Source organism: Diospyros lotus, chromosome 14, assembly GCF_014633365.1.
Source record: "Diospyros lotus cultivar Yz01 chromosome 14, ASM1463336v1, whole genome shotgun sequence".
NCBI classification, from domain to species: Eukaryota; Viridiplantae; Streptophyta; class Magnoliopsida; order Ericales; family Ebenaceae; genus Diospyros; species Diospyros lotus.
Window position 1 is genome coordinate 22466748 of NC_068351.1, and position 25939 is coordinate 22492686.

General features: G+C 37.5%; 1 protein-coding gene across 5 annotated transcripts in view; it reads left to right on the forward strand.

Moving 5' to 3' along the window:
- LOC127789848 (protein LEO1 homolog) overlaps nucleotides 1-10433 on the forward strand; it is a 67622-nt gene extending 57189 nt beyond the window's left edge. For 2 of the 5 annotated variants that reach the window (XM_052318878.1, XM_052318879.1), the window contains exons 7-12: nucleotides 2970-3149; nucleotides 3244-3375; nucleotides 3678-3788; nucleotides 3876-4112; nucleotides 5182-5341; nucleotides 10077-10433. In XM_052318878.1, the coding sequence (XP_052174838.1) occupies nucleotides 2970-3149; nucleotides 3244-3375; nucleotides 3678-3788; nucleotides 3876-4112; nucleotides 5182-5319 (798 nt within the window). In that variant the 3' untranslated portion in view covers nucleotides 5320-5341; nucleotides 10077-10433. Of the gene's footprint in view, nucleotides 1-2969; nucleotides 3150-3243; nucleotides 3376-3677; nucleotides 3789-3869; nucleotides 4113-5181; nucleotides 5342-9913; nucleotides 10001-10076 lie in introns of all 5 variants that reach the window. The other 3 variants (XM_052318876.1, XM_052318877.1, XR_008020673.1) reach the window with 2 other exon arrangements.
- Nucleotides 10434-25939: the final 15506 nt, after the last annotated feature.

Here is a 25939-nt window from a genome sequence, read left to right on the forward strand (position 1 = left end):
GTCACTTCCATGTTATTAAAATCAAAGCTGATAGGACTGACCCCCTTCATCCAATCTACTCCTAGTACAATGTCACAACCCCCAAGTTTAAGCAATCTCAAATCAGCCTCAAATGCCTCCCCATGCATTTGCCAACAGAACCCTACATAGGCTGATTTACACATTACCTAATGGCCAGTGGCCACTGTCACCAATAATGGTTGAGTGCTGGTGAGGTCACAATTCAATTTCTTAGCCATATTCTCATCTGGGAAGCTGTGGTGCTTCCGCTGTCGATGAGGATCACTAGCCTGCAATCCCCTTAAAGCATGCAGTGAAATCTCCACGTTATCCTCTCCTTCTAACTTTGCTGGGATTCCCACTCCTTCATCCCCTGTCTCTGGCCCTCCTTCTCCTTCTGGTAGTGGTGATTGTTGCCTACACTAGTGTTTTGGGGTATATCTGTCTCCACAACAGAAACAGAGGCGTGTTTGTCTCCTTTGTTCCACAATCCTTCTGTTGTTCATTGGAGCAGGAATGGCAGCGGTTGAATGGTTCCCCCCCCTCATCCCTTGGTTGTTCCTTCCTCCTCCCTGGTTGAATCCTTTGTTTCCTTGCTGGGATCCTCCAAAGAGAACCCTCTTCATTTGCCACCTTTGTTTCCTCATCAGGGCCTCCACTGATAATTCCTGCAACCTTGCACCTTCGACAGCTTGTTTGATGGTTTTAGGTTGTAACATCTTCACGGTTGGCCTCAACTCCTCGCTCAAGCTGCTTATGAAGCTTGAAACGAAGTATCCTTTTGTCAAGTGAGGATTCAAAATCAACATAAGTGATTTGAGCTTCTCAAACTTGAGCTGATAAGGTTGAACTTATCCCTCCTGTCTTAGTCTATTGAATTCTTCCACAACATCCATCATGTTTTGGTCTTCAAAATGCTCACACAAGTCCTCCACAAATTCAACCGAATTATAATTCTCCTTTACTCCCATCCATCCTTGGGACCATACATCTCCAGTATCATTAAGATAGGCAGTGGCTAGAGTGATCCGCTATTGCTCAGGTATATTACATACACTGAACATTCTTTCACATTGTTGCACCCACCACCTTGGGTTGTGCCATCAAACAAGGGGGTCTCCAATTTCAGCATCGGAAAGCCAGGCTGATTGTGAGCAGCTTAAGCTTCCGACATCCTCTCCAATGTATTTTCCCCTATTGCTGCTGGATTTGCCTCGATTTTCGAGGATCCTTTAGTCTGGTGGGCAAGACCATGCCTTGGTAAGATCAGATCCAATCTCTCCTGGGGAGGAAACTGACGCAGCATGTAGCGCATGTGTGAAGAAAACACACCAAAATAAACCTTTGAAAGAACAAACTTCAATGATCGAAGCTTAGCTTTCAAGAAGACACAAAAACAAAACTGTTTTGCTAAGAAAACCCAAATAGGTTGCTGAAATTTGTATTGAGAAAACTTGATTACAAATCCTATATTCTAGGCATATTTATAGTGTTTGACTAATCCAAATCCATCTAATATTTATAAATAAAATTCAACTAGAATCCTAATAGGAATAAATCCTAAGTAAAAGTCAACTAGAATCCTAATAGAAATAAATTCAAAGTAAAAGTCAACTAAAATCCTAATAAAAATAAAACCCTAATCAAACATGAAGTAGAATCCTAAATCAAGTAGAATCTTAAAATATATGAAGTATTAAAATACTATTCTGGCGATACTGTTCTAGCGTGGTCGAGTCTTGATCATCAACCGCATCAGAAACTCGGGGGAAAGTCTTACCGGGTTGTGGCTGGTGAACATATGCATGAATTGCTGCATTTGATCCCGTAACTAGTTGTTCTGCTCGTGGCTCTCTTTGTGCCATCGTTCCATTGCTCCTTCGGTCCTCCTTTCCATCATTGACTCCATGTTCCCTATCGAGATCTGCATATCTGCGACGGCCACCATGACTTGCTGCAATTGTGCCTACATCTGCTTCATCCGAGTTCCATCTGCTATCGTGTGAACGGACTGGATTCAACCATTGCCTAGATCTTGCTCTGATACCAAAATTGTTAAAGTTGGGTCTAACAATGGAAATTCTCCTAGAAGCTGGGAGAATTGGGGAAGGAATTGAGTAGGGGGAGAGAGATGAACAGAGAGAAAGCGAGGGGGAATTAGAAAGAGACAGTAAGATAGAAAGAGTTTAGGCGGGAGAAGTGAATCAATTGTATTCCAAGATGATCAATGGAGTGGGATCAGTTAGTTTTTATAATGATCCTGGCTAGGAGAAGGTGCCAACGGCTGCCTTCAAATTCAAATATTACAACTTGAATTTATTACAATTTGAAATTAATGCTGTAAACTGCCTTAACTGTAATTCCCGCCTTTATAACTGTAGGCACATGACAAGATCATAATATGGAATTACACCAAGGGGACCTCTTTGAGGTGGCATGAAAGCATTGTATGAAGATTCAAGTAGATGCTAAAATAGTTTGCATGAAATGCATTTGCGGCCAACCGTAATTCAAGGCCACATGGCTCGGCTGGGAATGGAAATGTAAAAAAAATAAGAAGCATGCCAATTATGGAAAAAAATTCATTAGGCTTGGGAAGAAGTTATGGGGCTTGTCTTTTTTATATTTGATGGACATGCATTTATGCTAATAGCTCAATCTTTGACGCACAGGCAGACACATCTTGTTATAAGTATGCATTGAAGTTGTTTTATATCATGTACTCTTGTCCTTGTTTTGTGGATTTAACTAAAGAACTAGCATATGCTTTTCACCCCTAGAGTTGGGATATTGGCTTGGTATGCAACTGAATTCAAATTGGGGGTTCATGGTTGGTTAAGCTGCGACTTCAGACCTTCATTGTTGGCCAATTTATGATTTTTTCCCCCTGATTACACATTGTCATCTATTTGCATGACTTATTACTGAAGCAGGAATTATCCTGGATTTTCTTTATGCCAATAATGCAGGGAATCCTTCAGTCACAGGGAAGATTACTGAAGAAGATGAGGTTTATGCCATCATCCTTGTCGTCCAACTCCCATCGATTGTTGACTGCTCTTGTTGACTCGCGCCATAAAAAAGTTTACAAGGTCAAAAACTGCATCACTGACATTGACCCTGAAAGGGAAAAAGAGCAGAAAGAAAAGGTAATTAGTTAGTTGTAAAGGTAATTAGTTAATAAATGTGGTTATTTCTTTAGCATTGTGAATATTTTCTTTTTCTTTCGGCTGTTTTTTTTAGGCTGCAAGTCAGACAATCCGAGCCAACGAGATGCTTAGCCGCAAAAAAGAAAAGGTTAATCGCAAGTACACGCAAACCGTACGCAGAGAACGTCAACTTTCACCTGGTTTCTTGGAGGATGCACTAGATGAGGTCTGTATCGAGTTCCTGTTTACTTGGTATATGTCTTATATGTCTCTGGCACATGTAGTGAATTTGTTGTGCTGCTTTTGCTACTAATAGTTAATAGAGAAGGCAGGTTATTTTTATCTAATAGCCTGTCTTCTCTCTCTATCCATTTGTGGCCTCCTCCCCTAAAAAAAAGAGTAAAGGACCTTATTAATTGATTGAGTAAATTCCATCCTTCTTTCCTCTGTGGTTTAATGTTATACCTGCAAAGATATTGGTAGAGCAGTACAAGAACCTAATACAATTTGTTGTCCACTTTTGGTTAGGATGATGAGGGAGATTATTTTGAATCTCGTCGTTCGGCCTCACGGCGTCGATTTGAAGAAGACTTGGAAATGGAAGCTCAAGCTGAGAGGCGTATTATCAATGCTAAGAAGGCATGTACTTGTTACTATCTGAACAAATCAAATTTTCTTTTATTGTTTCCTACTAAAATTAAGTGTCTTTTGGATTTGTAGCCACAGGGACATAAAGATACGCCTCGCAAGTCATCCTTGCCCCCACTGAAGTCATCTCGTCGTCCAGTTGATTTTTCTGAAAGCGAGAGAGAGGAATCTGAGTATGAAACAGAGGGGGAAGAAGAGGAGAGGTCCCCACAACGTCGAACAGTAGAGGAATCAGAGCAGGAGGATGAATATGAAGTAGAAAACCATGAAGAAGAAGAGGCAGCAGCCAATGAAGTATCAGAAGAGGAGATTGAGGTATGCAGATATTTTTGTGAATATTCATCCTCTTGGTTGAGATAAGCTGTACAGAAGATATTTGGTCTACCAAGTAGCTTTTATATATGTCCAGCCTAGAGAAGTCTATCCATGTTTTATACATTTTCTCTAGCCAATGGTCAATAGGAGAAAGTTGCTGTTTTCTTTGTTGCTCATTTTAAGAATCAGACAAGAAAATAAAGTGAACAAAACAAATGTCGAGAGGTGTTACTCTTTCACTAGGCTTACATTAACTTGGCCAATCAATTTACGAGGATAGCATATTCAAATCACTTGAGATGGAATCTTGCCAATGGGCAATAGGAGAAATTTGACTTTCTTTGTTGCGCATATGATGGAACACGACCATCTCAGGAAATTTTTTCATATGAAGTTGATGGTGGAATTTAATCTCATCATTCCCTTGCTATAAGGTTGTTCAGGAAGGGCATCCAACGTAAAATTTTTCCACATTATTCTCTTGTATGGATTTGTATTGTTAACGTAACTTTTAGAAGTCAATTGACATTATAAATGCTGTGATATCGGCTATAACTGCAGTTAATGATGCCACTGCTTATATTTACAGACTACAGAGAGGAAAAATAAATTGAATTAAATAACAGATTTTCAGGGATGTCAATAATTGTGATTCTTTCACTAGGTTTAGGTTAATTTGGTCAATTGGTTTGTTTGGGGAACATATTCAGATCACTTGAAATGGAATCTTGCCTTGATATACCTGCTGGCTAACTAGACGGAGATACTTGAGAAGAACCTGGATAACTTCAGAGAGGGAGAATCCTATTTAAGGTTTTAATACAACGATGTGTTGAATTCCAAGTTATTTTTACATTCTGTAATGTAGATGCTTATTCTCTGTTGTCTGAGGAGTCAATATTCCTGTTCTGGAGGTTGTAACAGTGTGCTACTTTTCTTTTCTTTTTTATTCTTTATTCGGGAACGGTTTTTTTTTTTTTTGGGTGGTTCTTGAGTCTTCTTTGGGTGGGCTCTACAGTTATAAACCCTGTAATATGATTTATAAATTTGTTTATTGATATTCACTCAGGAGCCAAAGCAGAAAACCAAGGAGTTTGGGGGTAGTAGTCTCAAGCGCAAGGAGATCGAGTCAGATGAAGATTCTCCTCCAAGAAAGACATCAACACATCGCAGAATGGCTATTGTCTATGACAGTGATGAGGATTAAAACATGCTTCAGATAGCAGATGGTAAAATATACTATGTGCCTCCTCTTTGTAGAAACTTTTTTTTTTGTTTTTACATCAGGGTCAGACAGCAGCTAATGGATGCTACAAACTATCATTCTTGTTGGGTGCGGAATAAATTTATGGTCATAAGATATGCATATAACTTGTGCTCCTGGTGAACTAGGCATATGTTTGTCTTTGGTTAGGCATGCATTGGTCCTCTGATCACTTAAGGCCAAAAGTTATTGATGCCGTATTCCCATTATCTATCTAGCTTCATTGTTATTTTGAAAATGTGCATGTTTTGCTTATCTCTTAAGTTTTCTTACAAAAGAATAAGTGGTGCTTGTGTAATTGACTAATATAAATAAGTGATTTCCAAGTACTTGAAATGAGTTATTGTGGGCGCTCAAAATTCATTCACAAAATTTGTTGCCCTCATAATAGGAGTCATGTGTCATGCAAGGCCGTTGATTCACGGCAGATTGGCACTATGAGAGTAAAATTGGTTGGGATCTGCTGAGGCAAATTTATCAAATCCACATTGAGTTGGTTTATTACCTCTTTTCCTCTTGATTGATTATGATGGTTGTCAAAGGCACAAAGGAGGGTGCCTCTGCCCAGCTGAGGTGAGGTGCCCGCCTAGGTGAAAGGTGCATGCCTGTTGTATTTATATTTGAGAGGATTTAGCTTGATTTGTAATTGTAGAATCTGTTTTTTGTCAATATGAAAGAATAATCACATAGATTGGAAAGAGGTGATGGCACATGGTCTTCACCCTAGCAACCTGCTTTACACTTGCAATGTTGCCAGAGGCAGGTAAACCACCCCCGGCAACTATTCTTTTATTTTTCCTTTCTGTTTGTAGTTTATTGAAATCTTTTTGGTAGTTCACTGTTTAGTTTACTTTTTTTTTTTTCTTTGTTTTCTTTGAACCACCTGTGGTTGGGGGGGGGGGGGGGGGGGGATTTTTGTTTGTTGATTGTTTACTGTTCTATAATTTTAGCTATTTTTTTTTTTTTTTTTTTGCTTGCGTTTGTGTTTTTGTCACTGATTTTCTCCTCTTTTCTTTTTTGTTTAAATGAATTATTTTATGTTGTTTTTATGTAACAATAAAGCAATTTTAATTGTTTCTTATTTTTATTTATTTTTTGTAACATTTAGGTTCAAATTAAATAATATTAATTGTTATTATAGTCATATAAATTTGTCATTTGTGATTTTGAGTTTACATTAACCTAGTTCTAGGTATATATTGGAAATAACAGGTATTTATATACAAATTTTGATTAGATGTGTGCCTTGCATTGAACAGGCCTATGCCTTGGAATCCAAGCACCTTCGTGGCTTAGTGTGCATTGCGTCTTTGACAACTATGATTATGACACCTTGTGATATAATAGTATTTTTGCAACTCAAGAATTTGATATGATCGGTGGCTGGAAGACATTTATGCAACTTCCTCAAATACAATGACTCAAAGAACTCTGTGAGTTCACATTAGTCTGAAGGGCCAATATGGCACTTATTAGATGCATGTCTAATTACCATACTGAGGCCTTTGATGCTATTTCATCACCACCTTTACCACAGTATATAGTAAGCTTGATAATTAGAACATCTTAGTTGCTTTCCAACTAAGTATGTTGGGGTCATGACTCATATCATTGCCTGTGATAAGATGGTTGTTTCACTAATTTAGACAAGTTCATGTGACATGCTTAATAATGCTAGTGTATGTGGTGATTTTGTGTCGAGCATAGGTGATTGGACCAACTTCCAAGTATTTTGTAGGGTAAATTGCCTGTGGTTCTGTTTGCTCAGAGAGGTCTCATGGTTTAAAAGTGGCTCCGAGGCCTTTGTAGTTTAAATTTTTTGCTCAGACACCTCTTCCATCATAAATGGCATTAATTAAACATTAATTAATAATTAAGTTAAATTAAACTAATTAAAATCTAATTAAGTTATAGTTAACCAAAATACAAATTAAAAATAAAAAAAATAAAAAGAAGACACTCCAATTTCAATCGGCTGATGATGATCCCAAGGTTTGGAAGCCTGGAATGTCACTAGCCAATGCCGATGGGGTCCTGATTTGTACCCCATTGGTGGGGAAGAAGCTGGATGGAGGTTTTGAGCCATTGGTTGACAATGGTTCTAGGGACTGGAAAGTTGTGGGCAATGTTGTTGGTTTCTAGATTTGGAACACATTAACGATAGAGAAGCCAAATGGAGTTCTGAGAACTTAGATCTCGAAGCTTTTTAGTGTTGGAGATTTTGGGTTCTGATTTGAAGATCTGGTCAACATGCTCCACATTGACAAGCTTTTGGTGGAAGACAAGCTTGTGCCTTTGCCTCTACAACTGTCAATGGTCCTGTCGACAACAAGGGTGATGGGGAAGTGTGGTTAGATTTTTGATACATCTGGAGAGAGGGCGGTCCTTGTGCGGATCTTGACTTGTTCTTATGGAAGGCTTTGTAATGTTCAAGCCTGTGGAAGGAGCTTCTAGGGTTGAAAAAGCTGTACCAAAATAACAATGCAAAGAGTGAAGACCACAAATTATCGTTGACTTTGCTGTAGCGGAAAATCTTCTATGGGTTTCAGATATGGAATCCATTGGCATTGGCTGGAGATGTTCCACTCGTTGGAATCATTGCCGACTGAGCTGCTATGTTTTTCAATTATTATTTTTATTTTTATTTTGGTTAAATATAACTTAATTAGAGTTAAGTTAGTTTATTTAAGTTAATTAAGGTTTAGTTAATGTTGTTTGTGATAGAAGGGGTGTTTTAGCAAAAATGTTAAATTACAAGGAGCTCTGGAGCCATTTTTAAACCACAAAGGATCTTTGTGCAAATGACCCAAATCACAAGGGTCTAGGGGCAATTTGCCCTATTTTGTAATATGCTTGTTCAGACAGGTTCAATGAACTAATAGCTCCATCAAGTCAACTTCCACTTCTTTGATTGTGATGGCATGACACTCTTGATACCCTCACAGAGGCTGAGATCCTTCAACTAGGAGTGTTCCTCATATTTGTCACAACCCTAAGGATCCCCAAGGCTATCATGGTCATTATAATAGTAGTTGGTTACATGCATTGCTATATTGTACTCTAGGTTGCTGATAATAATTGTACTTCTCAATTAGATAGGTTGGAATAGCCTATAAATAGGCTGAGGTAGTTATAGAATGTATGCTTTTGAATGGATAACTGAAATCAGATTTCCCTCCGAATTCCCACTCGTTTCCCTCTGCTTTCTCCCTAATCTCTCCCCCTCTCTGTTCTTCTGCAACTCTCACTCATTTCTGTCCAATTCTCCCTCCAATCCTTCTGTTCTTGGTCTTAATTCTATTGGATCCTTCCGAATTCCAATCCAAACCCTAGGTACACGACAATATTCTTTTGTCCTATATCTCTATTGCCTTTTTTAACAGCACCATGATGCTTTTCCGTTAGTTAGGTCAAGCAGGGACTAGGGAAACTTATTAATGTTGGTGGCTTGATAATGGTGGGTCTCCCTCCGCACCCTACTCCTCCTTCCAAAACAGCCTGGGGGCGGAAGCAGCCTGGTTGGTGCAAGAGTCTAGTGAAGTTATTAATTAAAGTGGAGGACTGCTACCGGGGACTGTATTTTTATTTATGGTTGTACTTTCTAACTTTGGATGTTATTTAGACTTTGAGGATGGAACTTGGGCATCAGGCAGTTTATATGGTAATTATTTCTTAATTCTGTAAGGCCTAATAAAATAGCATAGTAAGGGCGTGGCTATTGCCTTCGCTTTATTCCATCTAATTTGAGTGTCTCACCATCACACATTGTCTTGCCACACTCCTTCAACACTGCTTTCCATTTCATTCCCTTTGAAATGCCTAATACTTCCATGAATAAGAGGATATTGACATTTTCATTTTCTGATTTATGTGGCATCTGCTTTGGTTTTAACATTGCACACTATTGTCCAATGTTAAAATGACATTTTCCTCTGTAGATGGTGCGAGCGCATAGGTTTAGTTACAGTGCTAATTAGGGTTGTGGTTCTCTTTGAAGTGGGTAGTTTATATTTGCACTCATTTTTAGACTCCGAACAAATTGGTGATTGGTATTTTTGTCTTGGAATAGCATCAAATTTGGGTACCTACCTTTAGGTTGTTTTATTTTATTTATTTATTTTTCCTTCCTTCTAGATTTTTCTTTAATTTTCTTGATCATATTCCCTCCAAATTAGGATTGAAGTATTTTTGATCAGTGCAAAATGCTCTACGATTTGGATTAGGGTAGCCGGACTGCACTTCGATGGGGGGGGCCTGAAATCCTGGTATCCGTGTATATATGTATAGAGAGAGAGAGGACAAACACCATATCTTTTATGGCACATTCTCAATGTATGTAGCAAGTCATTTAGGTGTGAACACTGGTATTGTAGTATTTGTCCATAGATGGAATTATTTGGGCAATCTGGTAGAAGTTGTAAATCGCACGCCGTCATATCTACATGGCTCATTGACTTCTTTTAGATATATCCAATTGTGGACATCGGTTTTGATGAACATGATTCTTCTGGTTTCATGATTCCTAATGTATGCTCAGCTATGGTGATCATGTGGGATGCCTGACCTCTAAAGGGGAGTGTTACAAAGAGGAGTAAGAAGTGCGACCGGGCTGGCCTTCGTATATGTAGTTTCTCTCCTTGGAAATTTACGTATTATCCAAAACTATGTTAGAGAATGGGATTTAAATTTGAATTTTGCAGGAGCATCGGCTTGGCCGAGTACTCGACTGGCGGCTGGGGAAAAGGAGGAGCCCGAGAGAGTTGAAGAGTGTCACTGAGCCTTGTGTTTAAAGGGAAACAACATCATTTGCACTGTTTACTTTTCATTTACTAGAACCCATATCCCTATCTATCCCTATCCCTATCTATCCCTATCCCATGAATTTGGCTTTTTGTAAAAATCTTGTTCAAATTGAAGAATGAATTTTCACGGTAAGGCATAAATGTTTACGCCCTGCCTGCTTTCATTAAGTTTTCTCTTCCTGGAAGTATTTTGAAGTGTAAATTAGTTTGCTGTATTTTTATTCAATACCGAACTTGGAACTTTTAAGTTTTTTTCAATTAGAATACTGAATGTGTATTTAATTCCAATTTTATGACGAACTTTCAGTTTTTTAATAGCATAGCATACGGAAATTTGTTTTTAGTTTTAATTTTATAATATTGTAAATTTCTGTCTAATTGTGTTATTAAATGCTGAAGTGAAGGATTAGGCGGATGATGGAATTGATTTCTAATGTGGAAGAAATGAATCTGAAGAACTTTTACTTCAACGGTAAAAAGGCTCAATTAGACGGAGGGAAACAGTACTATAAAATTGAAATTGAAAATTTGATATATTATTGAAAAATTAAACAATTTTAAGGTCAAAAGTTAAGTATTTTTTTTTTAATATTATATCCTATATATCTTTTTTTAGTTTCGTTATTGTTTTAAATTGTTAACTTGGAACTCTGCAGTTTTTTTTTTTTTTTTTGGTTCCGCTGTACTAAGACTTGTTTGAGGAATAGAATAGAAATAGAAATAGAAATTAAATTGTTTAAAGCTGTGATTTTATTTGTTTATTTTATATTTGCTCGGGGGGTTAAGGATCCTTTTGCCGGTGCATTGAGGTTGGTTGGTTTTGTGTCTGTGTATCCTTTTTAAGAATAAGGGAACTCTGTAAAATGTAAATGTATTGGCCTACTGGTTTTGTCGTCTGGTTGTCTTTCATTTCAGCATCATATTGGTACCTATGGCTTGATAATACAACAACAGGTACCGTGACTGGATAGGGTTTTGGCTAATGCCCACTGGCGGACTTTGTTCCCAGTCATTATTAGTTCGTCAACTTCCTTAAATGGCTTCAAGTTAGTTGTTGCCCTATATATTTTGGGTTCTGGGTAATTATGAGTTGTGTTGTCAGTTCCGGCTTGAAGCTGCTTGAGGGGGGGACTTGAAAGGGTTGTTTGAGGAGCTTGGACCGAAGCGTAATGATAATATATATATGTTCTTTAGCTGTAAGTGCTGCTGTTAATTGTGGTTTAGAACAAGAGTTTTTTTTTTTTGGCGCATTCACCAGTTGTAAACATCATCAAGTGTTGGGGCGATTGTAGGGATGGTGTGTCCAGCAGCCCGGGCCAGTTAAGAAGCATAGAAAGGGGGAAAAGAATTGGGGAAAAAAAGGAAATTCTTGATTAATGGTCCTTCTTGGGGTACAATTGCGCAACTTAAATAAACACCCACTCCCACCAAAATAGAACAAAAATTGAGTGTGGAAATAGTGAAAAATAACAATGCCTAAAAATAGGAACTAAATAATCAAAATAAGGTGCAAAATTTCCTTTAATAGCTTTGACCAAGTCTTGGGTCTTGTCCATGCCTACAAACCCCATGTGAGCAGAGCAATGTCCATGCATTCCATCATTCCACCCCCCTAAACACCACCTTGTTTGCAAGGGTGAAGTTAGGATAAGTTTGAAAGAATCGCCATTTGTTTTTCCATGTGGCATTCAAGGTTGGTGCGCCAATCCATTTCACTAGTATCTCCATTCGTGGACAGTACTTCCCTTGATGGTCCGACTATCTAAGATAGCTTTCGGTTGTGGTAGCACTACATCATCAGCCATGACTAGGGGAGGAACATGGGACACAACTAGAATGGCACCCTCACATTGTTTAAGGCGATTGACATGGAAAATGTTATGTATGGGAGAGCTTGATGGCAATTCAAGCTAGTAAGCAACAAGTTCAATATGCTTCAGTACTCGGAATTGACCATAGAAACGGGGAGAAAGCTTGAGGGAGCAACGAAAGGCCATTGACTATTGCCAGTATGGTTGGAGTTTAAGATAAACGAAGTCACTAACAATGAACTCCATTTCTCTACAATGCCTATTTGCTTGGACTTTCATGCGGTTATGTACGAGAACCAAGTTGCAACGCAAGTCACAAAGTATCTCAATGCAGCAACAGAGGAGCTCATCAGTCGCTTGGACTTTGGTGGTACCAGGAAGATAAGAGAGAAGATGAGGAGGGGAAATACCATAAACAACCTCAAATGGGAAAACTTTGGTAATAGAATGCTTGGAAGTATTGTAGTTGTATTCTGCCTAGGCTAGCCACTCAATTTATTGCCATAGTTGTTCACTCGTAAAGCATTGAAAATATTGCTCCAAGGTACGTTAACCACCTCCATCTGGCTATCGGTTTGAGGGTGGTAGCTGGAACTCATGTTGAGTGAGGTACCTTGGAATTGAAACAAAGTTTTCTAGAAGGCATTGATAAAGATTTTATAACGATCACTCACTATAGAAGAGGGCATACCATGTAACCAAATGATGTGATCAACGAAAACTCAAGCCACATCAAGGGCCATGTAGGGATGCTTTAAGGGAACGAAGTGTGCGTATTTGGAGAGGCAATCAACTACAACCATGATAATAGTGTGACCATGGGAAGAGGGTAAACCTTCAATACAATCCATGGAGACATCAGACCAAATGCGGTAGGGAATTGGCAAGAGTTGGAAAAGGCCTGTTGGTGTAATGTAGTGTGTGTTGCACCACTGACACACATCACAATGCTTAATGAAGGTTTTGACAACTGGGCTCATGTGAGACCAGAATAAGTCACGTTTGAGCTTGCTAAGAGTTCTATGGTAAACGAAATGCCCCTTCCATGGGTGAAGAGTGTGTCTTGGCCAATAGCAAGGGTATTAGGGTTGAGTTAGGACTCACACATACACGTCCCCCAAGGAACCAAACACCATCACAAAGGAGATGAGGCCATGTACGGGTTTAGGGAGTTTCCGCCAACTGCTTGTAATAAGGGTCCTTTGTGACCTCTTATTGTAGCGTTTTCCAGCAATCTGCACAGGGCAAGGAGATCTCCAAGCACTGGAATTCCACCACCCTTAAGAGTGCATCAGCCCCTTGATTGTCTTTCCCCTACTTATACTAAATTGAATAGTCGTACCCCATGATTTTTGGCAGCCACCTAGTTTGTGTCAGGGTGGTAATACGTTGCTCTAGTAGGTACTTTAGGCTGGGCTTATCCATGCTAATTAAGAACGGTTTCCTTAATAAGTAAGGTCACTACTTTTGGATTACTCAGATGAGGGCTAACATCTCATTCTCATAGGTTGAAAGTTCTAGCGCAAATCCTTTAAGACCCTCACTATAATAAGCAATTGGTCGTTCCTGCTGCATAAGAATTGCACCTATGCCTTCTCTGCATGCATCGCTTTCCACCATGAAGGGTTGGGAAAAATCGGGTAGCCGTGACACTAGATGCAAGATCAAAGCTTGCTTTAAGCAGTCAAAAGTTGCAGCAACCTTTGGGCTCCATTCGAATCCTTCTTTCGACAATAGCCATGTAAGTGGGGCTGCAATTCCACCAAAACAATTGACAAATTTTCTATAGTAGCTGACCCTAAGAATCCACGAACACTTTTAGGGGAAGTGGGAGTTGACCAACTAGCAACAGCTTGGGTTTTTGTAGGGTCCACCTATACTCATTTGTGGGAGATAACATGTCCCAAATAATCAACCTGTAATACACCAAAATGACACTTTGTTTTTGTGATAATTATGACTCAAAATCCTTGTTTATCTGTGAATTGGTTTTCCTAATTTGACCGTGACTATACTTTCAAATTTGACTATGATTATGATGCTATCAAATTCGATTTTATGTGAGATTTATCTCATCTGGAAGAATATCCTCGTGTGTCATCTTCTGATCAGGATATAATTTCTTGTGTTCATCCATAGATGATTTTAGATCTATAAATAGGAGCTCAGGTCACATAAAATAAGACACAGAGTGTGTGTACCAATATCACTTTTGTATTACCAATATTTGGTTAGTGATATTTTGTTCTTTCTGCCCATAATTTTTTTCGATTTGGGTTTTTCACGTTAAATTCTGTGTTCGTGTGTGGTTGATTGTGGTTTGTTATCTATCCAATTTCGTAACAAATTGGTATCAGAGCCATTGCATCAAGTCATCAACATCTAGTAGATCTCAACCATTGATCTGCATCATCATCATCATCACCATCATCTTCTTCCTCAACTTGGGTTTCCAGTTTACCCAACCACAGTTGCCACCATTGTTCAGCCACTGTCGTCATCGTCGATTGAGCCCGCTGCCGCCATCTACCGTGCCCACCTCCATCGCGCCCTTCACCGCCTACGCCACCAACCTTGTTGTTCGTTGTTTCAGAAACTAGCAACTGCCGATGCTTCCTCCAACGCCGACCTCCTCCAGCCATCGCCGTTCAAATCATGGCCTTCGTTATCATTGTCGTCTACCGCTTTCGTTGGCCATCACTCCAGGTCTAGTCATCTTCTCCGTCGACCACATCTGCTGCTTGGTTGAGCTGCGATCGTAGGTCTCACCTTCGTTGTCAATTGACTATCGCATGCCATTATCGATCGCCTTTATCTTTGTCTCCGCTGCTAACTGTTGGCCTTGGCACCATTGATTGCTCCGAGTGTTGCTTGTAAGCCTCAACCATTAATGCACATGTTCTTTTATTTTCTCCCATTGCTGAAGCTTCTCACCCAAATCTCAATTTGGATATGGTCATACCCAGTTGACCCACTAACCCATCCAAATCCAGCAGATCTGTCAGCCTAATTTCAGATTTGTTTCTTGCCCATATTTGGTATTTTTGATTCATTTTTAGTTGGGTTTATTAGGACTTATTTTTTAAATTATTTGATATTATTTGGGGATATTTAATGGCTTCATTGAAGTATGATATTCTTCTATTGAACCGAAATATCAGATTTTCGCTATGGCAGGTTAAGATGCGTGCAATTTTGGCACAGATGGATTTAGACGATGCACTCTTGGGTTTTGAAAAAATGCCACAATCATGGAGCATTGAAGAAAAACAATATAAGGATCGTAAGACCTTGTCTCAGATACATTTACATTTATTGAATCAAATTTTGTAGGATGTTTTGAAAGAAAAATCGTTGTCGTTTTATGGTTGAAACTGGAATAGTTGTGTATGACGAAAAGCTTAACCAGTAAGTTGCATCTGAAGTAAAGATTATATTCTCATCAAATAACTGAAGGTACGTCTATTAAGAGTCATTTAATAGTTTTTAAAGAAATTGTTTCTGATTTAAAGGCCATGGAGGTTAAGTATGATGATGAGGATTTGGCTCTAATTTTGTTATGTTCTCTACCAGCCTCTTATTCAAATTTTAGAAACACCATACTCTATAGTCAAGATACTCTCACCCTAGATGAAGTTTATGATGCTTTATTCTCGAAAGAAAAAATTGATAAGCAATTATTGGGGACTTTTGAGAATTTGAGGGAGGGTCTGTTGATTAGAAGGAAAAGTAGATCTAAGTCCATAAACAAAGAAAAAGTTTGTAATTTTTGTAAGAAGAATGGACACATAAAGAAGAAGTGTTATAAACTGCAAAACAAACTTAAGAAACATGAAACTGACTAGAAATGAAAACAAGCGGAAACTTTAGGAGAAACCAATGTTGTTGAAAATAATAGTATTGATGGGGAACTTATGGTGGTTACTAATGAGGTTACGAAACCTAGTGAATATTGGATTCTTGACACATCATGCACGTTTCATATTTCTCTTAATAGAGATTGGTTTTTGACATATAAAACTTTGAATTCTGGTGATGTGTTGATGGGAAATAATTCTTCTTGTAAAATTGTTGGCATTGAAACTGTCAAAATTAAGATGTTCGATGGTATTTTTCAAATTTTAACTGATGTCAGACATGTCCTTGATCTTAAAAGAAATCTTATTTGATTGAGTACTCTTGATTCAAATGGGTACAAGTTCATTGGTGAATGTGGAGTTATCAGGGTCAGTAGAGGTGCTCTTGTTGTGATGAAAGACACGAAACAATACAATCGATTATATGTTCTACAGGATTCTATCGTTACAAGTGATGCTTCTGTTTCTACTTCTTCTTTATCTGATACTGATCTCACTCAGTTATGGAATATGCCTCTTGGACATATGAGTGAAATAGGTATGGATGAATTGAGCAAAAGATGATTTCTTAAAGGGTAGAGTATTGGAAAATTGGAGTTTTGCGAGCACTACATTTTCGGTGAGCAAAAATAGGTTAAATTTACTAAAGGCATTCACAATACAAAAGGTATATTAGACTATGTCCATTCTGATCTCTAGAATCTGGCCAGAGTACCTTTTGTAGGTGGTGTTAGATACATGTTGACTTTAATCAATGATTTTTCAAGGAAAGTCTGGGTATTCTTCTTGAAACAGAAGATTAAAATTTTTGCTACTTTCAAGCAGTGGAAGACTATGATTGAGACATAAATCGATAGACAGATTAAGCGTCTCTACATAGATAATGATTTAGAATTTTGTTCGCGTGAATTTAATGATTTTTGCAAGAAAGACGAAATTCTAAGGTATTTAACAGTTCCAAGTACACCACAACAAAATAGTGTAACCGGGCAGATAAATAAAACTATGATGGAAAAGGTAATGTGTATGCTGTCTAATTCCGGTTTATCTAAGTCTTTTTTGGGCTGAGACTGCTTATATGACATGTTTTTTGGTTAATCGGTCTCCATCGTTTGCTATTGATAAGAAAACTACATAAGAGTTATGGTCAGGTACTCTTGCGAATTATTCTGATTTAAAATTTTTTGGATATACTGCATTTGTTCATGTTGATGATGGAAAATTAGAACCAAGGTCTAAACAATATCTCTTCCTTGGTTATAAACCTGGTGTTAAGGGTTATAAGTTATGGGATCCAAAAGCTTCTAAAGTTTTGATTAACAGAGATGTTATTTTTAATAAAATTGCTATGCTTCGTGGCTCTTTTGCAAAAAAAAATTAACCCTACAAGTCACCAAAGTTCTGATATTTAGGTGGAGCTTAAAATTGACAAGAGTTGGACATCTGAGCCTTCGTCATCATCTCAGATTAAGTCAAGCCCTAAGTCAAATCCAGAAACAAGTGTCAGTCCATCAGATTATTGTATTACTAAGGATAGACCCAGAAGAAATATCAAACCTCCTCAAAGATATGCTGAAACTGATCTTGTTACATATGTTTTGAATGTGGCTAAAGATATTAACTATAGTGAAAGACCTTCCATTTATTTTGAAGTAGTTAGTTGTATTGAATCTTGGAGATGGATTATTGCAATGCATGAAGAGATGGAATCCTTACACAAAAATGGTACTTGGAAATTGACGAAACTACCCGAGGATAAGAAAATAATTAAGTGCAAATGGATATTCGAGAGGAAAAAAGGTACACCAAGAGTTGAAAAAGTGAAATACAAAGCCAAACTCGTAGCAAAAAGATACAATCAGGTTCTAGGTGTGGACTTTACATATGCATTTTCCCTAGTTGTGAAACATAGTTCCATCCGGGCACTACTTGGTATTGTGACTATTCAAGATCTTAAATTGGGACAGTTGGATGATAAGACAACGTTCTTATATGGGGAACTTGATGAGGATATCTATATACAACAACTAGAGGGTTTTGAAGTTTCAGGCAAAGAAGACTGTGTATTTGTTGAAGAAGTCTCTATATGGTTTGAAACAGTCTCCTCAACAGTGATATAAAATGTTTGATTCCTTTATGAGTAAGCACAATTTTAATTAATAGATGCAGTTATGACAGTTGTGTCTATTTTAAAAGGAACAAGAACGAGTCCTTTATATATCTGCTTCTATATGTCGATGATATGTTAGTAGTATCAAAAAATAAGGACGAGATAAAAAGATTGAAAGTTTAGCTCAACAAAGAATTTGATATGAAAGATTTTGGTGCTGCGAAAAAGATACTTAGAATGAAAATTTCAAGAGATAGGAAGGCAGGTAAATTGTATCTAAGTCAAAAGGTATACATTGAAAAAGTCTTAACTAAATTCAATATGTAGAAGGTTAAACCTGTGAGTACTCCGTTGACTGCACATTTTAAGCTTTCATTGAGCTTATCGCCTCAGTCAGATGATGAAATTGACAAGATATCAAAATTTTCATACTCTAGTGCAGTGGGTTGTCTTATTTATGATATGGTTTGTGCATGCCTTGATTTGGCTCATACAGTGAGCATGGTTAGTAGATACATGGCTAACCTTAGTAAGGAACATTGGAAGGTAGTCCAATGGATTCTCCGATATTTGCGTGGTACCACTGATGTCTGTTTATAGTTCAAAAATACTAGAGATGAAGTTATTGGTTTTGTTGATTTTGATTTTGTAGGTGATCCCGACAATCAAAGATCGTTTACTAGGTATGTGTTCACCATTAGTAGTTGTGCTATCAGCTGGAAGGCTACTTTACAATTCGTCGTTGTCCTGTCTACTACAGAAGTAGAATATATGGCAATTACTGAAGCTATTAAAGAAGCTATTTGTCTAAAAGGGTTTATGGGTGAAATCAGTAAAGATCTTCATGACAGTACAGTTTATTGTGACAGTCAAAGTGTTATTTTCTTCACTAAAGATTAGATATTTCATGAGAGAACGAAGCATGTTGATGTGCAATATCATTTTATTCGGGATATTACTGCTTGTGGTGAAGTTACTATAAGAAAAATTAACACTCTATGAGAACCTACGACAACACAATTTTTTGCCGAAGTGTCCCATTTAACCATACGTTCGCTTTCTTGGCTTAAGGCAAGGACCGTACCTTTTTGTGTATGACTCATTAGGCTTTCGAATATATTGGCAATATATATATATATTTGATTTCCTATTTTCCACTCTAACAAATATAGAAAATTATTAAATTAAAAACTCCTTTCTAATTTAATCAATTGCCATTTTAGGAAACTCTTTCCTTTATGACGACTTCTCATCAAATCGATGTCATTACATTTATTTATTTTTTTCTGTGAAAACCTAGCATGGCATAACTTCTTGCCGAAGTATCCCACTTAACCATACATTCACTATCTCGGTTTAAACAAGGGACCATATCTTTTGGTTGTGACTTATTAGACTTTCGAATATGTTAGCAATGTGTCATTACTAACACATAAGACAAGATTTGCCTCTAGCAAGACATCATGCCTACCCAATTATTCAGAAGAATTCATAATCCATAAACAATCTTTCACGAGCATGGTTACTGTATAATTGTGTAATTCGATCTTCTCGTCAATGTATCTTCTGTGATCTCAAGTCTGGCGATGTGTTACTTAACTATGATCATATGAGTTTTCTTTTGTCCTCCAGATATCCTTACTCAATAGAAAGTGAATCAATAACTCTTTATTGATCTCTTTCACCATGGTCATGGATTTAAAGTGAATATCCACTGAAGACGCCTTAGATACATCATCATTTATCAAGGGATAGACGAGTCTCATCTTGGTTATGCACTCATCTCCATAAACCTCATGATATGCCCAACAATTGCCCATATGCTACCTTTGTCTAGGCCCATCGTAACGATGTCAAAACATATCGGTTTTCTTATGAGATGACCGTGACAACCTCAGGTCCAAAGATTAGTTACACTCATCTCGTATGAGAATTTCATTAATATATAACCAAAATGGATTCTTATGGTGAGTCATGTCCAGTGACATGTTTTCCAACATTGGTCACATATTTACTTGTCTAGGCATCCCCATGCCTATGGGTGTGAGATCCCCCTATGCTATGAGATAGTAAAAACATAGCGCATACAAGTTTTACTGCAATTGTCAATGTCCATTCTTAACATTGATATGACTTGGAACATTTAATGATATCTACAAACTGTGATGCATCATCTCAAATCTTTATAGATAAATCATAATATACATCATATGTACTTTTGTCTAGTATCATCCAGTCATTACAATAATAACAAGAAACTAATAGAACGACTTCTTGTGAAATTGAATAACTCTTTATTCAATAATAAATATGATTGCAATTGCTAATGTATAACATGCCCAATCTGATTGGATCTAAAGCACTCACACTAACACTTTCGGCGTTCAAAGAAATTTGGATGGCCTTGGCGACGATAAGGGATAAGAGTTTTATGGGCGACAACCCGATGGAAAGGTGAGAGCTTGTGGCATGTGGCTAACTAATTGTCTTGCAAGCGATGGTCTACTTCTTGTGATGTGAGCGCTAACCGATGCTGGAGAGGTACTGAGTGATTTGCGGACTAGCTCGCCCATCAAGTACAGTGTGTCGTGTGGGCATGATTAGTCACCATCCCTTTTCCCTATTCGCTTAAGAGCCATGCCTTGCGGCATTTCTGTAACACCTGGGTGTTACCGGTGTTAAAAGAATGATAAAGGAAATGAGAAACTTCCAAAAATGCCCTTGATAATGTGAGGGATCTTAAGAATGATGGTGCCCTATGAGGGGCATTTTGGTAATTTAGATAGTGAAGTCCAATAAAGGGTATTTTGGTAAATTAAAAATAATTCCTAGGTGGAATTAAGGATGTAAGTGAATTAAATTCTCATTTTTATATTTGTGGAGATAAATGGGATTAATAATTCAAAAAGGGTATTTTGGTAATTTTGAAATAAATTCCATAAAGGAATTAAATTGTGGAGAATGGAAAAATAGTGGATATTTAATTATTAGATAAAATAATTAATTTTTCCCTAAATTGGTGAACAAATGTGGTGATGCCACATGGAGGGTTGCTTGGAGGCAAAAGCTTGTTTCTAGTGGTGACACATGGCAAATTCTCCTTTAATGAGAAGGAGAAATTAAAGAAATGAGAAATTGGAAAATAGTGGTGGTGACACATGGCATAATCTCGTGGAACAAGAATAAGTATTTAAAGAAAATTCAAAATGGGGAGATAATAGTCTTTCAAGCATTAAATGCAAGCCATGATGATGTTGCCTAAAAAGAAATTGAAAAATAAGAGAAATTAGTCATCTATTAATGGTATGAAAATGGAGAGAATTTCTTAAATGGGAAATAGGTGATTTATGTCTTTCAAGACTTGTCTTGAAAATGGTCAAATTAAATTAATTGGCAAATAAAATAGAAATTTCCAAGTGATCCAATGGTTGTGCTTGAGTCTTAGAAGAAGAATGGATCCAATGACTAGAAGTGGATCTTGGAGGATGGCATGGATTGTCAACTTATTAAGAGTGTATTTTCTCTTAAGGGTGGAGATTTATTCTTCCAAAATGGATGGATGAGATTAAACAAGGCAAAAGCACATGGATTGTGCTTTCTTGTGTGGTTAGAATTTTCTCTCAAAAAGCTAAGGGAAATCAAAGGCTAAGATGAAGTCTTGAAATTAAGATATCAAGACAAGAGAAGTATAAAAAGGGAAAGAGAGCTTTTGTCTCAAATTTTTTGCCATTTGAAGAGTCTTGATGAAGAAAGGAAAGAGAAGAATGAAAGAAAGAAATGTAAGATTGTTTTGTGTTTAAGTGTAATGCCCCGCTCCCACTTACGGGTGTTACTCGTGAATAGTTAACTAACTATTCACCTGTTAAGGCAAAATGAAGAGATAGGCTATGTTTTAATGAGAAACGCCTTAGGTGGGAACTAGGCTTCGCCCTCCCTTCGCTCCACTCTAGGATCTGGGAAAATATCAAAACGACTTTGCGGAAATAAAACCCGAAATCTCATAAAGTGTCACCCTTTCTCAAGTTCTTAATGAAGAGCCAATGATGACTTCCCAGGATTCAAAAAAATAGGCAAACCATAATCGCTTCATTTAACTATGGCATAAGGTCTTAATTATTGGAAAATAAATTTTGGCCCAAATATTAACCCATTTTTCTCACTTCCAAAATCCTTTAGAAAATATTTGGGTTAATCTTCCTTTGAAAAATTTAATAAATTCTTCCTTACCAAATCTCCATTTATTTTCCTTTATTTATTTCAAAAATACCTCAAATTTCCAACCTTTAAGAAGTAAATTTTTTGGAATCAAACATCAAGCTTCCTCATCCATTTTCCAAAACTCAAGGAAAATACTCATTTATTTATTTTCTAAAATATATGAATTTTTCCACAAATGCTTTAAAATTTACATTAATTTAAAAATTAATTTGGAGGCTTAAATCTTCATTTATTTATTTATTTAAACATGCTTTTATTTCAAAAATTTCAAAATAGCATACATAAAATAAAAGTTTAAAACAATAGCAAGGGAAAGCGGCAGCACCAGCTGCGCCCCCCAACACGCGGGCCGCGCGCACGCACGCCCTGGCCACGCGCAGGCTGGCCGCTTGGGCGCGCTCGCCCCGAGCCCAAGCGCCCAGCCCAACTGCCACCCAAAAATTTATTTTATTTATTATTTTTTTCCTTTTTAAATCAAAATTTCCAAAATACAACAATACCTCAAATACCTTCCAAAATATCAAAGTTTTCCTCGATCCATAGACATTAAGCATACATACATATTCCACTAAATAAATACATCAATACACAAGACAAAACATACACTATCACACACACTCTTCTTGCTTCACTTCCTTCAACCTTCCAACACTTTCTTTCCTTTAGAAGATTCCGCACCTATAAAGAGGTCAAAGGACCTTATGAGCCATTGCTCAGTAAGGGTGTTATGCATAAGTAAATGTAATATGAGAAAAACATGTAATGCAAATGCAATGCAATAAGTGGGTAGTCTTCCATGCCCTCATAACCTCCATAGGTTAAGGCACCAACCAACCCCTCCCATATCACTAGACCTCTATATGGCCATAGGTACACTAGAACACAAATCATGTAAATATGACCATTACATGCAACTCATACAAAACAATTACAAATGCAAGCAAACCCCACCACTTGGGGTCATCCCTTACCTCTTCTCCCTTGAGAGCTTTGACAAGATTTTCCTTCCAAGACTTCTTTTGCTTTCAACCACCTTAAGAAAGGATTCTTAGAGCATTAGATGATCTTGAAGACTAGAGGAATGAAAGGAGAAATGAAGACTTTCTTTCTTTCTTCTAGAAAAGATTTAGATCAAAGCTTACCTTCCTTTCCTTTGCAAGGTCACAAGAGAACTCTCCCTTGTTCTCTAATTTCTTCCACCAAGAAAAACTTCCACTTAGAGATTTTTCTTCTTTATATATAATGTCTTGACATCTCACAAGTTCAAGACTAATTTCTAGCCCTTGATCATTCTTTAGAAGAACAAATCCTAACCCTTGAAACTAGCTCAATCCTTGTGCTTTAAGAGGGTTTATTCTTAGCCATAGATCAAGATGAAATTAAATCTCCACCCTTAAAGAAAAGCACAATCCTTGCCATCTAGCCTCTTTAAATCTCCACCTTTGATGATAAACTAGAGATTAAATCTCCATCATCAATTCTTTTTTTATTAGGCTCATTAGGTATTTATTTATTTGAAAATTTGGCAATCCATGCCACTTCCAAGAATCAATTGTAGCCATTAGATCTTGATCCTCTCCAAGCTAAATCCTTAACCATTGGATCAAGGCTCCAATTCTCATAATTACTTAATTATCAAAATTAAGAAATATTAACTAATTTCAAGATTGATTATTTTCCAACATTTCTCATTTAATTTAAATCCCCTAGATTTTCAAGCATTTAATGAAGACTGATATCTATTTCTTTTTTATTTAATTTAAATCACTCTTGAAAGACATAATCCCTTTTAATTTGCATTTACTTTAATCCCCTATTTTCTCACATAAATGCATGACTAATATCCAATTTAATAAAGAATTTCTTTAATTCACACCATGATGACTCTCATTTAATGCTTGAGAGACCATTTTTCTTTTCTTTTTGAATTTCTTTTAATCTCCCTCTTGCTTCACAAGATCATGCCAAGTGTCACCAATCTACCCTACTTGGCTTCCATTTCAATTCCTAATTATCCATGCATTTAAACAAGAATTAAATTCTCCCAACAAATCCAATTCCCCAATTTATAAATATTTTCTCCACAAAAATAATTTACCTTTATGGGACGGGACTTCAAATTACTGTTTTTCCCTTCTTAAGGCATCCTATATATATGTGCCTTCTCTTTGGTTCAAGGGCAATTATGGAAATTTCCATATACCATTATTCTCTTAATTGACAATTTTATCATGACTCATCAAGGGTATTACATTAAGCCACAAGAAAGCTAAATCTTTTCTCTCTATTTCTTCTCTTGTAATATGGATTTATTTTGTATGTAAGGATCTCTTGGGTAGAAGGGATTGAATGAAGCTAAGAAGAGTTAAAAGGTTCAATGAATGCTATGGTAAGGGATAGCCCCAAGGGTGGTGGCTTTGTAAGTTGTAAGTATGCATTTAAACTTTAAATGTGTGCATTGGCATGTTGTTTGTGTTCAAGGACCTATGGCCATGAGGTTATGTGGGGTAGGGTAGATTAAAGCCTCAAACCAAGGTGGTTGTGAGGATGTGGAAGCCCTAACCATGTTGCATACATGCATTTGGCATCACATGATATGTTTTTGTTCATACTTATTGTCATTGCACCCTTATTGAGCTGAATGGCTCATGAGGTTTTACCCTCAACTTGTAGGTTGTTCATGTGCCAAGAGAAAAAGGGAGTGTGCAAGCTTGAAGTTGGGAAGCTCGTGGTGGGTTTGTAAATTTATGGCTTAAAGAAGCTTAGGCATGTGTTTATTTAAATTTGTGGGATCATGGCTTGTAGAAGCCTATGTGTTGTTTGTGCTTCATGTGATGTAATTAAATGGTTGGTAAGGGCTTGTGAAGGCCTAAGTCCATGGATATAATTTTATTTTGGAATAAATCTTGGGTGTTGGAGAAAATGATTTTGTGGGAAATGTGTAAATTTAAGATGCATTTTATGGGTATTTAATACTTAGAAAAATTTGGGGAAAAGGGGCCAAGAAAATTTTTTGAGACATGTAGGCATGTCACAAGCGGCAGATGTGTAGCAGGCGAGCAGTAAGGGGGCCCACGGGTGCGTGTGGGGGCTCGCAGGCGTGCGGCCTTGTGCAGCCCGCGCAGCGAGTGCATCACGGGGCCCGGGCGCTCCAGTAGGCCCTGTCGGCCAATTTTTTTAAAAGATTTGAAAATTTAGGGCATTTGTTAATTAATTTTGGGCCCCGGAGAAATTTTCGTAATAAAGGAATTTTTCAGGCATTTTTTGAGATAAATGCCAAAAATTTGAAAAATGAAAATTTTGAGTTTTTCCTCAAAAATTAGTCAAAATCAATGGGTTGATGAAAATGGTGATTTTTATGGAGCTCGGTGGAATTCTTGGAAAGAAGAAGAATGGAAAACAAAAAATGGTGATTGGGGCAATCTTAATGGAAATTAAATAGTCAAGGGTGGTATGGTTAAAGCCCAAATCTGCTAGGGGATCCTGAGGGTGAGGGACGAAGCCTAGTTCCTACCTAGGGTGTTTCGTGTTGAAACATAGTCTACCCTTCACGTAAAGCCCCTGGCATGTGAGCAATTCGGTTGATTGTTCACGAGTGGCACCCGTGAGTGGGAACAGGGCGTCACAATTTCTGGTGACTTCTAGCCAACCAAGACTCCTGGCTTAGGTAAACCATTCTGCTTAGTAACTTAGAGTAGGCAAAACCCATGTGCGTCTCCATAGTCAAACAATAGATGGCTCCTAATGCTGGCTATGAATTAACGG